Raw genomic sequence first — 13,069 nt, forward strand, 5'->3', positions numbered from 1 at the left:
TCCTCCAAAACACACAGGTGCATTTCTGTCTGCCTGCCCATTCTGCCCCCCATCCCCCATGCTCCTGCCCACTGATTAGGCGCTAGCCATCGGCGTTGGCACCTTATCGGAAGGTACCCGACCAACCCGAGCTGACCTTGCCTAGATCTTCCGTTCCTCATGCCGTAGACAGTGGAGACTGGAGTACCTAGCACGCTAAGGTAGGTAGGCAAACACATTCAAACAGGCCAGGGACCCCCTTTCTATCGACAAGGCGTGATAAATTGCACATTCCAAGAGCTTTTTGTTAGGACTCAGGAGTGCTCAAAAGAACTCTGGTCAATGGCCACAGAGGTCATTGACTAGGTATCCATTCCCCTGGCGTGGTCTGCGATACACTTCCAGGTTCACACTACCACCAACACCATCGCATCGAAGGCAACCAACATGCATCGCATTGCAACCACAGCTGCATGTCAATAGCCACTGGCTTTGCCGTTGACAGCTGGACAGCTGGAGTCCATGTTATCAAGAGAGAGAGAGAGAGAGAGAGAGAGAGAGAGAGAGAGATGGAGGGATGCCCTGCCCCCAGGACCAAAGGATTCGTCAAGTCAGATGAACCAGCTGACAGCATGAGGCTGAGCCTTGGAACAATGTAATAGCAGCAGACTCTCGACCACCTTGTTGTGCTGACCTATCCCAAGCTTATCTTCGCGTCTTCTTGCCTGTTCGACATGTGGCTACCGTGAGTCTCTGGTGTCTACCTCAGACACAACATCAAACTGGTGGCGGTTGCCAATCCGCTAAAAGGTAAGAGAGGATGGCAAGCTCGTTGTCTGACTGGTGCAGCTTTGACGCTGTTGGAGGAAACATTGAAACAGGGATGCGGAACCTGAACGGCGACCTGCGCTGTGCAGGGAGTGAACTGTGTCAAGTTGAGCCCTGAACGCATTAATCAAGTGTCTTTTGGCAGCCACTAGCCTCATCTCAACACAACTTTACAAGTGCGAGAGAAGGATATCTCACGGCTAGAGAGATGGGTGCCACGCTTGGTCCAACCGCCCGACATAACTCTCTTCCAACAATCCACTTGCAACCCCCACAGAGTCCAGCGACTCGCCGAAGCTGCAGAATAATGAATGCGAATGCGCAAGATATGTCGTTGTGGTTGCCTCAGCTTCAAGCCTTTCATAACTACCAACCACAGCGAGACGTCAGACACCCTCCGGGCGAAGGGTGCTGCTATTTTTGGCTATTGTGGTTGAACACCACATGCAAAGTGGGTGCCTCCGCGGCCGGACCCGCCACTTGGAGAACTTCGTCAAATAGAGACAGAGGACGGCGTATGTAAGACAGCCTGATGCCATCTTATATTGTCCGAGGCAAATCGATCTTACCAACGGTATCACGAAACAAATCAGCTGGCTTCAATTTCTCGATTCTCACCATTTTGAGGTGCCAGCTTACCTAACCCGGACACGACTCGGCACCGAGTCGGAATACGAAAAGAATGGACACGCGGGAGTCGAGCATGTCTCGGCAGCGCTATTTCTGGACCTGGCGAAATTTGCACCCGGGCTGCTGGAGACCTTCCCCAGTATTCTTGCTTCATCTAAGCAACGGTCCCTGGGAAGATGCCCATGTTTACCACGACTGAATGCTACAGAAAAAGGAGCAGTGACGCCAAAAAGCAGGGAGCGATAAGAGCTTGGTTGCAGCTGATAAGGATCAAAACGAATTTCTCGAAACTTGATCCTTGGCACGGAGGGGGAAACCACTGTCGACACACAGGTACAGGCAAGGATGGAAGCTCGTCGACTGTCTGCAAGGCAGCGAGAACGCTGAAGCCTCATCTATCAGATGAAGCGCCAAGCCGGCAGCACCCTGCGCAGAGGGAGGAACCGTGGTCCCGTACGCGTGTTCGTGCCAGGAGGTCTCTATTACCAGTACTGTTTGAGACTGGGAAAACTCCAATGTCCTTTTTTCGGGTTGCGCCAAGTGGTCATGAGCTATGCAAGTCGGTAACTGCTGAGAAAACAAGCCGAGTGTTTGCGGCAGTTCTGCTCCGAGAGATGACGATACCCTTGTCTCTCGTTCATCGAACCACTGCCGTCCTGTTTCCGAAAACAGCGAAACCCCGGCTCTCCAGCGGCAAGCTGTTGGACAATGCCCCAGTGTTTCCAGTGGTCCCCTGGCAGGTTCACCGGGTCTCTTTGCAAGGAGTTTCTGCCTTCCAGAACGCTCCTGGCCTGCGTCAAGTCGACCAACAAAAGATACTGGCCATGGCGACGTCACTGCAGATGGGCTACTTGGCAGTGCGCTGACACTGCCCGTGCCCTCTATCAAGTCTGCAGCCCGCAGCCAGCATAGGGACCCTAGCACGGATGAGAGAAAGCAGTTGTAGTGCGTGAAGTAGGCAGTATCACCCCAGAAAATCCGTTTTCCCGTATCCCTTCTTTGGTGAGGTGGGAGACAGCTAGGGTACCCAGTCATAGCAGTTGGGTAGGCCAAGTCAAAGTTAACAAAGACATGCTCGGCGCTGCCAAGGTTCAACCCTCCATACCGTTCTCAGCGGCATCATCATCATTCTAGGCGGCGGTCCACCCCTTTTTCTTTGGAACCGATCACTACATCTTCAACATTTTCTCGTCCGAGGCTGTCCGCAGGTCCATCCACGATCCCCTCAGGACTCATATTCGGCGTCTTACCCGCGCCATCTCACTGCTGCAGAGAGTCTGTGAGACTGGCACGGATCCCTTCTCGGAAACGACATGCAGCAGCCGCTAGTTTAGCCTCATTCTCGCCGTCACTCACTCACTCACTCACTCACTCACTCACAGTTTCGCTCCTCCTGCTTCCCCCGCTTGGCTTTGGGCTCTTGTTTTCCGAAGCAAGCAGACTGCTTTCCACGGTGGCTCTCACGTGGGATCGCACAGCGCCGCCGCAGCCCGCGGGACCATATGACCTCGAAACATGTTCACCCCTCCTTCAACCCGTCATGGAGAGGAGGGAGTTCAACTGGCGGAGATACTCTGCGCCAGTTGCCATCGCCAGCATGATCCTAGCGGCCCTCTCCGTCGTCCTCTACTTCAACATTCGTGAATATCTCGATGTTCGAGATGATGTCCGATTTGATGTCTCACTTTTCCCCGATTCCCTGGCGGCACGTCGCACAAAGTACTGACACTGCGTGGCAGGCCAATCTCCCGAGGGTCACTGTCGATCTCGGCTACGCGAGGTATGCCGGGAATGTGCTCCCGAGCGGCGTGAACCAGTTTCTGGGAATGCGGTATGCGGCGCCTCCGATAGGAAATCTGAGATGGCGAGCGCCTCAAGATCCCGAGCCGAAAGAGGGCACGACAGATGCCATCGACGTAAGGCGCGGGGCAGTACCGTTGATCGAGTGCTACCTTGCTAACCGAATCTCAGTTTGGGCCGATATGTCTCGGGACGGATGTGACTTATCCTACGCCAGGTCAAGACGAGGACTGCTTATACGCCAATGTCTGGTCACCAACAAACACGACGGCTGACTCGAAGCTTCCTGTGTGGCTGTTCATCCAAGGCGGTGGTAAGTCCCACGTAGTTCACTATCTCACACGACAATGCCCCATGTTTAAAAAAAAAAAAAAAAAAAAAATGAAAGTCGCATGAAAGCTCTTATGCGTCTGTCTCGTGTTAATTCGTATCTGACATGGTTTCAGGTTACACCTCAAATGCCAATCCCAACTGGAACGGCTCTCAGGTTGTCGACGTCTCGGGCAACAATATTGTTTTTGTAAACTTCAACTACAGAGTTGGACTATGGGGATTTCTGGCGAGTGAGCGGGTTCGGAAAGACGGCGAACTAAACGTCGGGCTCTTGGACCAGCGATTCATGATGAAATGGGTTCAGACTCATATATCAAAGGTGAAACCATATCCCGCGTCACGTCATTTTCAATCACGCTCACAAGCAGGACAGTTTGGCGGTGACCCAAATCACGTAGTCATTCACGGCCTCTCAGCGGGAGCAGGCTCGGTCGCCCTCCATCTCGCAGCGTACGGCGGACGCGACGACAAGCTCTTCGTAGGCGCCATGTCCGAGTCGGTCTTCTTTCCTGCGCAACCTCGTGTTCCCGAGCTTGAGTATCAGTTCAACAAGACGCTGGAAAAGGTAGGCTGCAAAGATGACAAGGACCAGATTGGTTGTCTACGCGGCAAAGACATTCGAGCAATTCAGGATGCCAACGTTGCATCACCGTTTCCGGGAAGATCGGTGAACCCGCATTTTTACTGGACTCCTTGTATAGACGGCGACATTCTTCAAGATTATCCATACCGGCTCTACGCGAAGGGCTCTTTCATTAAAGTCCCTGTCCTCTTTGGGACAGGAACCAACGGTAAGTCCCGCCATCCTCTTTTTCGACGACGACCAAGATTACTTACAAAAACCCCCTTCCAGAGGGATCCGTCTTCGCCGCCAACGTCGCAACCCAAGACGAATTCGTCTCCTTCATGACAGACAACTACCCAAAACTCACAAAGAACGAAACCGACCCCATGCTGCAACGATATCCGCTCCTGCCCGCGCTGCCCAACCACAACGCCTGGTTCCCTTCAACCAGCCAGGCCTACGGCGAGACGACCTTCATCTGCCCCGCCAACACCATCATGAATGCCTACGCGGCCGCGAACCGCTCCGGAACGAGCTGGTCCTACCGCTTCAACGTCCAGGACAACGACAACACGGCCTCGGGGCTCGGCGTCCCGCACGTCTTTGAGGCGCCCGCTGTCTTCGGCATCGACGCCTGCCCGACGCCCGAAAGCTTCCGGACGTATAACCGGCCCATCGTCTCGCTGATGATGAAGTACGTCATCTCCTTTGTGCGCGACCTGAATCCCAACACGTACAAGCTCGCGGGTGCGCCGGATTGGGGCGATTGGGGGCGGAATCAGTCGCGGTACGTGTTTGAGCTCAATAATAACCGGATGGAGAACGTCAACGACGGGCAGAGGGATCGGTGTAACTTTTGGAAGGGGATTGTGGAGGTCATGGAGCAGTGAGACTGGTGGTGAGTTTGGAGGAGTTGGTTGGGATAACCTGCCGTTGGCCATGGATAATGAGAGGTTCGCATCTGGTAGGGGTGTTTTCTGTGCATGTGAGTAGATGGCATGCCGGGTTGATACCAGTTTTGGATGATACACATACTGTGTCTTCCTTTTTTTTTTCTATTACATAAGTTATCCATCGTCCTTACACTAAATGTCTGTCTGTCCAGAGGCTATTGTCGGAAATGAGGCCCAAACCTTGAGGAATTTGACAAACTTTGAGTCAAATTAGAGATGACGTGAGACTCAATGAATTAGGCGCCTGTTTCGTGCGAGATGCTGTCCTAGACACTCTACCAACACCAAAAACTTGCCCTTCCTGCCGATGGAATCTAGTGAAAACCCAGCTGGACCGATTGTTACCCAGCAGCCACGCTCAAGATAATGCTATTGGCTGTATTTTCGCAGCCGCTGCCGGTACCGATGGGGAGATAGTGGCCTCAGTGGGAGCGGCATTTTCAGGGGAAATGGGATTCGGATGCGCAGAGTCTTCCTTCTCGGGCTTGCGTCCAGTGATGTAGTATCTATTTAGGGATATGTCAGTGCCAATTTGTGATACAGATGAAATCAACAACCCGAAGGGCGCAGAGAAACCGGGTTGGGGTCCTTACACCGGCCAGTAACCGTGAATACTCCGGTCCTTGATATCCTTTCGCACTTGAATGAGGAAGACCTCGACCTCACTACGAGACCACTCATGGCCGCGGGCCAACGCAGCCATGGAGAACCCCTCGAGACCTGTGAGCATATTCTCGCAGTTCCAGATGCCGATTTCTTTTCATTTGGCCTCCTTTGGCCACGAGTTGCTCGGCCATTGGGTAACCGTCATCTGGACGTCAACAAAGCCAGCCTCCACCATGATATCTTTCAGCGGGGGAACTTTGGCAAAGGGACGTCCGAACTTCTCAGAAGCCTCTTGTAATAAGTCGGCCCACTTGAGCAGCGCGGAGTCGGGCTTCAGTGTTCCGTCGTCGGAGGTCGGGTGAAGGTCGATTTCTTGCAGTTCGACCCATCCGCCTGGCTCGAGGTTTCTTCGCGTTGCATCGTGTCAGCCTTTCGTTCTTCTCGCCTTTCTTCATTAAAGGAAATCCATGAGAAGTTGAAAGCAAGATTCATTCTTACTCGTAGCATTTCTTCAGATACTTCTTCCAACTGCTGATGCCCGAAGTAATGACTCTGCTGTGAATGTACTGGAAAGGCTGCGAGTACACCCACGGGTCTTCGGCATCGTCCACTTTGAAACTGACGTTGGGAGGCACACTGAAACATCTCTTCAGTGTCTCCTCCATGAAAGAGTAATGAGAAGTTCGTACTAAGCAGGCAGAGTCGGAGAGAGATCAAAAGCAAGAACCTGTAGGATCTCCCGCGTCAGTTCTTGTTCGATCTCGGTTTGCCAGCATCATTTGAGAGTCGGCCTTTGACAGTGGTTGTTACCTCAGATTCTGGGTGCTCGTCTCCAAAATCGAGAGCCCAGATACCACTGCCAGTGCCTACATCGAGAACTCGCCCGACTTTAGCACCGGGTTGGCACGGTGGAGCAACACCAAGCTTGTTGTCCGTGACAAGAAGCCACATTGAATGGGTCAAATCTGGTCAAGTAATAAGCTTTAAGAAAATCAAGAGATGGAATATATGGCTTATGTATACCTAGTCTTTCAAGCTCTCTATCGTCATTGGGGATGATATAGGCTACTTAGAGTCAGAGACCTCGCTCAAGTAACTGAGCCACGAAGATGTGCATACTTCCATCTTTGTACCGGTGGTAGGTTCTGCCATTCTCGAGCCGGTACTCGAGAATAGACTCGCGAAGGCTAGTGCTTGATGAAGCAACGCTCTAAAACAAGGACGACAGCATTCAGCAGGGTCCTTTCGGACTGAAATGGCGGCGGAGGATACACAAGGACTAGATTCAACTCACGCTTCCAATTTCTGACTGTGATTCATCTTGGACCGCATTCGCTGGCTTTGGGAACCGTTAGAACTTGACTGCAGGAAGACATCGCTTTTCTCATGACCCACATCTTGGTCAACGGCGAGCACGACCGGTTGGTTGTCTTGAGACATGTTAAAGTTCACGAAATTCACGTTTCTAAAAATCAACGAAAAGGCGTTCTCGTTGAAATTGGTGAACCCGCAGCGCAAGACCAAATTGTAGACTAGCTAAGAAGAATGGGAGGAATCGAGCAACCGGGTCCGACGCGGGGCTCGTAATCTTTTTGTGATGAGGACAGACGAGCTCATGCGAGCCCCCTCTTCGCGGCCAGGGTACGCCGCAGAACCAACAGGCAAACACACATATGCACCTCGACGCTGCGTTTTCCTCATTGCAGACATTTGTGGACCTAGAGAGTTCACGGCCGAATGGGATCCTAGGAGACGGACTCATTTACGGCAACCGCAGGGAAACATCTCCAACCGAAACATCCGCCGGTGACCAGCATGCTTGAGGAGTTTCTGGGACCTTCTGGGGCCCAAGTCCGGAAAGAGATCCGTTTACGCGGCACAGGTGCTTATCTATGCTTGCTGCCAAAGCAGAGGCTTGACGAATGATGAGGACGGATTTCGCTTTTGTTCCGCGATACGTTGAATACGGCGTAAGACCATGTAGTCGTGAAATATCGAGGGGCGCCAGTGTTTATTTCAGACCAAGACGAGAATAGAGACTATTTAAACCGTGGAGGCTTTCCTAAGGGCACAAGGGTTACATGCAGTCACGAAATTTCCTCATTTACATGGCGTGATGGCATAGGCCTTCGTGCCAATTGGGAACTTTTGATTTTCATGTACATGCCATTGACGTCTGAATCCGGCTCGCTATTCGTGGATAGTAAGTCGCCGCATCCCTGCGATGCCCCAGGATGGACTAAGACTAAGGCAACTAAAACCTAGATCCCGTCCCGAACGCAACCTTGCTCAATGATATGATGCTTCGGATTCAAAATGTCGAAACGAAAGTGCTTTCTTCATTATTCTCTAAGAGAACAGCTACACTGACAATAACCGAGGACCACAGCAGCTGCCTGACACACTGTCCTACTTGCCTATGGGGACAAAAAAAAAGACTAGCAAAATGTGTCTATATTCCCCCAACCCCCTTAACATAAGTCGCTCATCTCAACCGTGTAATTGCACCGCGTCAGTACAAACCCCGGCACAATGACTACTCATGCGAACGATCATGAGTCCCTCGCTCGTTCGAAGGTCACATCGCTCGAATACGTGTGGTATCGTAGAATCGATCCTTGCTTCTATAGCTTCTCTTGCCCAGTGCCATTCTTGTTGGTACCCAGCTCCGCCGTTAGCACTATCTTCGTCTTCCACCTGAGGGTGAAGACTCCAGATCGACATATGAAATCTATTCTTCATCCTAGGTAGAGGAGAATGGTCTGTTTTGGTTGCAAGTGACTCGTCCCGCTCGATTAACTCAATATAAATATCTCAGGGCCCTGGGGACAATAAAGTCTATGGTATCGAAAGTGTGCGTCCTGAACGCAATACCCGTCCCCATCCATATCCCTTCTTCCTCTCAATCAAGTACGTGAGCCCTAGCATCAAGCTGAAGTCTGAGCCGAAGGAGAGGCAGAGGCCTCAAGAGAAAGGGGAAGCCGGGTTTTCTACCTGCTCTGGCTTGCGTCCGATAATACAGTATCTGTACCGTGTCAACATGATAGATTTCTCAGGCTGTATTTCTAACTGCCGGGAATGCTTACGCTGGCCACCATGCGTGGATTTTCTTATCCTTAATGTTGTCCTGTACATCAACGAGGAATCCCTCGACTTCAGTAGGTGTCCATTTCAGGGCACGCGTTAAAGCTGCCATTGTAAAGGCATCAAGGCCGCTAGAAACATTTTGGCTATGCCAGATACCAATTTCCTTATATTTGGGCTCTTTCGGCCAAGTGTTGGTAGGCCACTTGCATAGACTTAGCGATACGTCCACAAAGCCAACCTCTATGAGGAGGTCCCTCAATAGCGGGACTTTGACGTAGGGACGACCGAACTTCTCCGATGCCTCGAGGAGAAGGGTGCACCACTTCATCAATGGATGCTCAGGCGTGAGAGTGCCATCGTCTGAGCGCGGAAAGAGATCGAATTCTTGTAGCTCGATCCATCCCCCAGGTTCGAGATTGCTGCGTTTCCCCTGGTCAGTAGGGAATTTGTGTTTGAGGTCACTTCTTCTCCGGTTACAGCCACGAGAAGGTCGAGGTGGATACACTTACTCGAAACAACGGCGTATATAGAGCGGCCAGTCACCAATACTGGAGGTCATCACGCGGCTGTGGATGTAGGAAAAGGGCCGCGACCAAGTCCATTCTTCCTCAGCATCGTCGACTTCAAATTTGACGTTTGGAGGCACACTATTAATATGTGCCTTGTCAGGGTTTGCATTTCGTAAGTCAAGCCTTTGTCAAATTCCACTCACTAGATGGGGAGAGTTGGCGACAGGTCGATACCGTACACCTGCGGAACAGTCTCAGTCAAGCACTGCACATTCGAAAACGTGGGATACATCAAGAGGCGGAATAGCTCTTGACACATATTGAGGCGAGCCCGAAATCTTACCTCAGACTCGGGGTGTTCGTCACCAAAGTCAAGGACCCAGACGCCAGACCCAGTTCCGACATCAAGCACCCGACCGACCTGGGCGCCCTCCATGCAAGGTGGGGCAATACCAAGTCTGTTATCGAGAGAAAGAAGCCACAAGTGGTGCTGTAAATCTATAGAGAAGAAAAATAGTTAGAAAAGTGGCTTCGCAAGAGGCAGGATCATCCGAAGAAACCTACCTAACCTGTCTAGTTCCATTTCGTCATTGGGGAGGTTGTATTCTAAAGCCGAGTAAGAGCGGGTCTCTGACCGAGGCCAAAGCATAGATGAACATACTGCCATCTTTATATCTGTGGTACGACCTTCCATTCTCGATACGATGATCAAGAAGTGACTTACGAAGACTAATCGTCGATCGAGCTATGCTCTGGAAGACAAGAAAATGTGTTAGTATTGGTGGCCCCCCTCCGTTTTAGAGGAATGGCCCCTGATTACGCAGGCTTCAGCTTACATGTACATCTGCCACCCCTTCCTGTTTTTATATCAGTTAGCCAACCTCTGACAGAAGGTCTGTCTCCGAATCGTAGACTCATTTCCCTTACATCGTCCACGCCGAGATCGGCAACGTTGTCATGAGCCATGGTGGCCGTGGGTGCTGATCCTGCCGGTGCTATTGCCAATCTCTCGACGACCACAATTCTAGATCAAGTTGTGTTAATATTCTTTTTCAAAAAGGTTGGAGCGAGGTAAAAGGTCTGAAGAATAATTGTAAGGGGGGTTGGGACGCGGGTCCTAAATCCTTGTGTAAAGTTCAATCTCGACCTCATTGGCTTGCACTCGGCGGATCCCTCTTGTTCACAAATGTTGCCAACGGGCAAACATGCATATGCGCATTAACGGCGTTGCTACTGCGGCGCAGACAATTGTGGACCCGAAGAAGCTGCGGCCGAGTTGGAGAGACCGACTGCAGACAAGGGGTAGGTAGTGTCTTCCGCTGAATATATGGTAATGCTTCTCACTCAAGCTGCCTAGGTCACTCGCATCCTTGTTTGCAAAGGCTTTCAGACGAACAGAGGAACACGTATTGCGTTATCTAGCAGTTCAAGTATGCCACATACAGTACGCCAGGCAGTGCCCATTTGTGAAGGTGGCTGCTGAACGAACTGCGCCCTGGCCGCTAGAAAGTCTCATCCTGAAGATGACTATCCAATACAACCATTTAAAAGCGTAAGCCGGTTTCTTGGAAGTTTGAGAGAAAGTGGTGAGACCATGAACTCTCCAAAGTTAGACCGCCCCCGGTCATTAACTTCAGGAAGAGTTTCCGTGGAGCATGATCCAAATCTTGACTACTTCTCACCATCTGAGGTGCATGCATTTGAAGTTGCTGAAAGATACAGATTTGCAGGTTGATGCTGTTGTCGTTTGGGTCCGTATCATTCAAGGATTGCAAGTCGGCCCATCCATGCGATGCCACGGAGCCGCGCGAGGATGAACTTACATTAAGGCGGCAAACCCAAATTAAACTCATGCTAAACGCAACCTGCCTCCAACTACAATATTGGACTTCACACCTCGGAATGCTTGGGCTTTATGTTTGATGAGTTGACTGATTAATCTGAGATACTTGGACTACCAAGGCCTAAGGGTCTGCCATCTCATCTCCATGCTTTTATTTGACGATAACCTAAACTGCCTCTAACCACTCCTGGCATCCCAGAGTCTACCGTTTCCGCCAATTACTCACATTGTCCTATCTGTACTCGACCGCTAAGATGAAGCTGGAGGTGAGGCCTGGGCTGGGGGAGCAGGAGTGTCCACCTTCTCCGGCTTGCGCCCGATGATGCAGTAACTGAAATGAGCGTCAGCGCATTTAAACTCAAGGAAGATATCACATTTTCAGTCTCTGCTACTCACGTAGGGGTATAACTGTGGATAGTCCTGTTCTTGATGTCGTTTCGCACGTCAATCAGAAAAACGTTGACCTCCTCAGGGGTCCAGTCGAAGGCGCGGGTAAAGCCTGCCATGGAGAACGCTTCAAGGCCACTTGTGAAATTCTCACAATGCAATCTTCCAAGCTGCTTGTACTTCTCATCCTTGGCCCAGTCATTACAAGGCCACTTGTAGCTGGTGATCTTTACGTCGACAAATCCGATGGCGATCAAGATATCTTTGAGAGGTTTCGGGTCAATGTAAGCGCGCCCAAGCTCCGCCGTAGCTTTCTGAATCAATTTGCACCATTTGGAGAAGGCGTGATCTTCTGTGAGGGTCCCGTCGTCAGAAGCGACAATGACATCAAGCTCTTGCAGTTCGAGCCATCCACCAGGTGAGAGATTGCTAAAATTGCCCCTGAGTTAGCTACATCCGTGAGACAAGACTTCGCACGTCCTACTACTCATTGCTTCACAATGGACTTGAAGAGAAGAAAATCTTACTCGTAGCACCTGCGGAGGTAAACCTCCCAGTCGCTAATGCTTGCCGTCATGATGCGGCTATGAATGTAGTCAAAGGGCTGCGACCATGTCCATTCTTCTTCAACATCGTCAATCTCAAACCTCACGTTTGGAGGCACGCTGTAAGCTGAGGTCAGTTTCTGTGGACTGGCGACAACCGTGATCTCCAGGCTTGAAATGAGGATGTGATAGCACATACTACTCAGGGAGGGTCGGTGAGAGGTCAATACCGATGACCTGCAAAGAACGCTGTGTCAAAATCCGAGTCCATCCTTCGCCGTAGCAGTTGCAAAGGTGGGAGTTGAACTAGTATCAGTAATTCATTTTGAATTAGCTTACCTCGGCTTCAGGATGCTCGTCCCCGTAATTGATAGCCCAGAGACCACTGCCGGTGCCGACGTCAAGCACTCGACCGACCTGGGCGTTTTCCTCGCACGGCGGAGCGATACCAAGAGCGAAATCGAGAGAGATGTCCCAAAGTTCACCTTGCAAGTCTAAGAATACTATGAGTGACTTGGTCAACCCAAACTTCGGGTGGCAAGACCTACCTAATCTTTCCAACTCCCGCTCGTCGTTGGGAAAGGCATATTCTAATCGGAAATTAGAGTGACGATGCAGAAAACAGGTACAACTTGACATACTTCCGTCTTTGTATCGATGATACGTTCGGCCGTTCTCAATACGGTAGTCCACAATAGAGTCACGGAGACTAGTGCTTGACGAAGCAACACTCTGAGCAGAAACGAACAGGTCAGATTGAGGAACCCGTGGTTCAAATGAGGAGACAATTCGATCTTACGCTTCCAATCTCTGAACGGGAATCATCTTGCTAAGGAGACAGTCAGACATTCGACAACTTGTAAAAGGGATGACCCTGGCATTGCAGTGCAGAGGTGTCGCAGTCAGTTTACCTCTTGGTCTACAATGAGCGCAGGAGTGACAACATTGTTCGCTTCAGCCATATTGATAACCACTAGCTAGGGAAAAAGAACTGAATGTGAAGG

General features: G+C 51.0%; 6 protein-coding genes across 6 annotated transcripts; 1 reads left to right on the forward strand and 5 right to left on the reverse strand.

The window, feature by feature from the left end:
* Positions 1-1,193: 1,193 nt before the first annotated feature.
* CORC01_05827 (uncharacterized protein) lies at positions 1,194-1,832 on the reverse strand (the record flags this gene model as incomplete). Its single annotated transcript, XM_022617469.1, has 2 exons — positions 1,194-1,386; positions 1,447-1,832. 2 exons carry the CDS (start codon positions 1,830-1,832, stop codon positions 1,194-1,196), a joined length of 579 nt encoding a protein of 192 aa, XP_022476080.1.
* A 1,145-nt stretch (positions 1,833-2,977) lies between these two features.
* Positions 2,978-5,025, forward strand: CORC01_05828 (carboxylesterase; the record flags this gene model as incomplete). Its single annotated transcript, XM_022617470.1, has 6 exons — positions 2,978-3,091; positions 3,177-3,353; positions 3,409-3,550; positions 3,684-3,889; positions 3,944-4,361; positions 4,424-5,025. The coding sequence occupies 6 exons, from the start codon at positions 2,978-2,980 to the stop codon at positions 5,023-5,025; spliced, it is 1,659 nt and encodes a 552-aa protein (XP_022476081.1).
* A 421-nt stretch (positions 5,026-5,446) lies between these two features.
* On the reverse strand, positions 5,447-5,818 carry CORC01_05829 (uncharacterized protein; the record flags this gene model as incomplete). Its single annotated transcript, XM_022617471.1, has 2 exons — positions 5,447-5,594; positions 5,682-5,818. 2 exons carry the CDS (start codon positions 5,816-5,818, stop codon positions 5,447-5,449), a joined length of 285 nt encoding a protein of 94 aa, XP_022476082.1.
* Positions 5,819-5,848: 30 nt separating this feature from the next.
* CORC01_05830 (uncharacterized protein) lies at positions 5,849-7,134 on the reverse strand (the record flags this gene model as incomplete). Its single annotated transcript, XM_022617472.1, has 8 exons — positions 5,849-6,101; positions 6,193-6,330; positions 6,384-6,421; positions 6,505-6,659; positions 6,718-6,759; positions 6,814-6,904; positions 6,989-7,033; positions 7,090-7,134. 8 exons carry the CDS (start codon positions 7,132-7,134, stop codon positions 5,849-5,851), a joined length of 807 nt encoding a protein of 268 aa, XP_022476083.1.
* Positions 7,135-8,658: 1,524 nt separating this feature from the next.
* On the reverse strand, positions 8,659-10,256 carry CORC01_05831 (uncharacterized protein; the record flags this gene model as incomplete). Its single annotated transcript, XM_022617473.1, has 9 exons — positions 8,659-8,719; positions 8,781-9,200; positions 9,291-9,428; positions 9,494-9,531; positions 9,634-9,788; positions 9,855-9,896; positions 9,952-10,042; positions 10,127-10,147; positions 10,218-10,256. 9 exons carry the CDS (start codon positions 10,254-10,256, stop codon positions 8,659-8,661), a joined length of 1,005 nt encoding a protein of 334 aa, XP_022476084.1.
* A 1,126-nt stretch (positions 10,257-11,382) lies between these two features.
* Positions 11,383-13,027, reverse strand: CORC01_05832 (methyltransferase domain-containing protein; the record flags this gene model as incomplete). Its single annotated transcript, XM_022617474.1, has 9 exons — positions 11,383-11,464; positions 11,530-11,949; positions 12,048-12,185; positions 12,265-12,302; positions 12,405-12,559; positions 12,614-12,655; positions 12,707-12,797; positions 12,865-12,894; positions 12,977-13,027. The coding sequence occupies 9 exons, from the start codon at positions 13,025-13,027 to the stop codon at positions 11,383-11,385; spliced, it is 1,047 nt and encodes a 348-aa protein (XP_022476085.1).
* Positions 13,028-13,069: the final 42 nt, after the last annotated feature.

The sequence above is a fragment of the Colletotrichum orchidophilum genome (genome assembly GCF_001831195.1).
Source record: "Colletotrichum orchidophilum strain IMI 309357 chromosome Unknown Scaffold_41.1, whole genome shotgun sequence".
Taxonomy (NCBI): domain Eukaryota; kingdom Fungi; phylum Ascomycota; class Sordariomycetes; order Glomerellales; family Glomerellaceae; genus Colletotrichum; species Colletotrichum orchidophilum.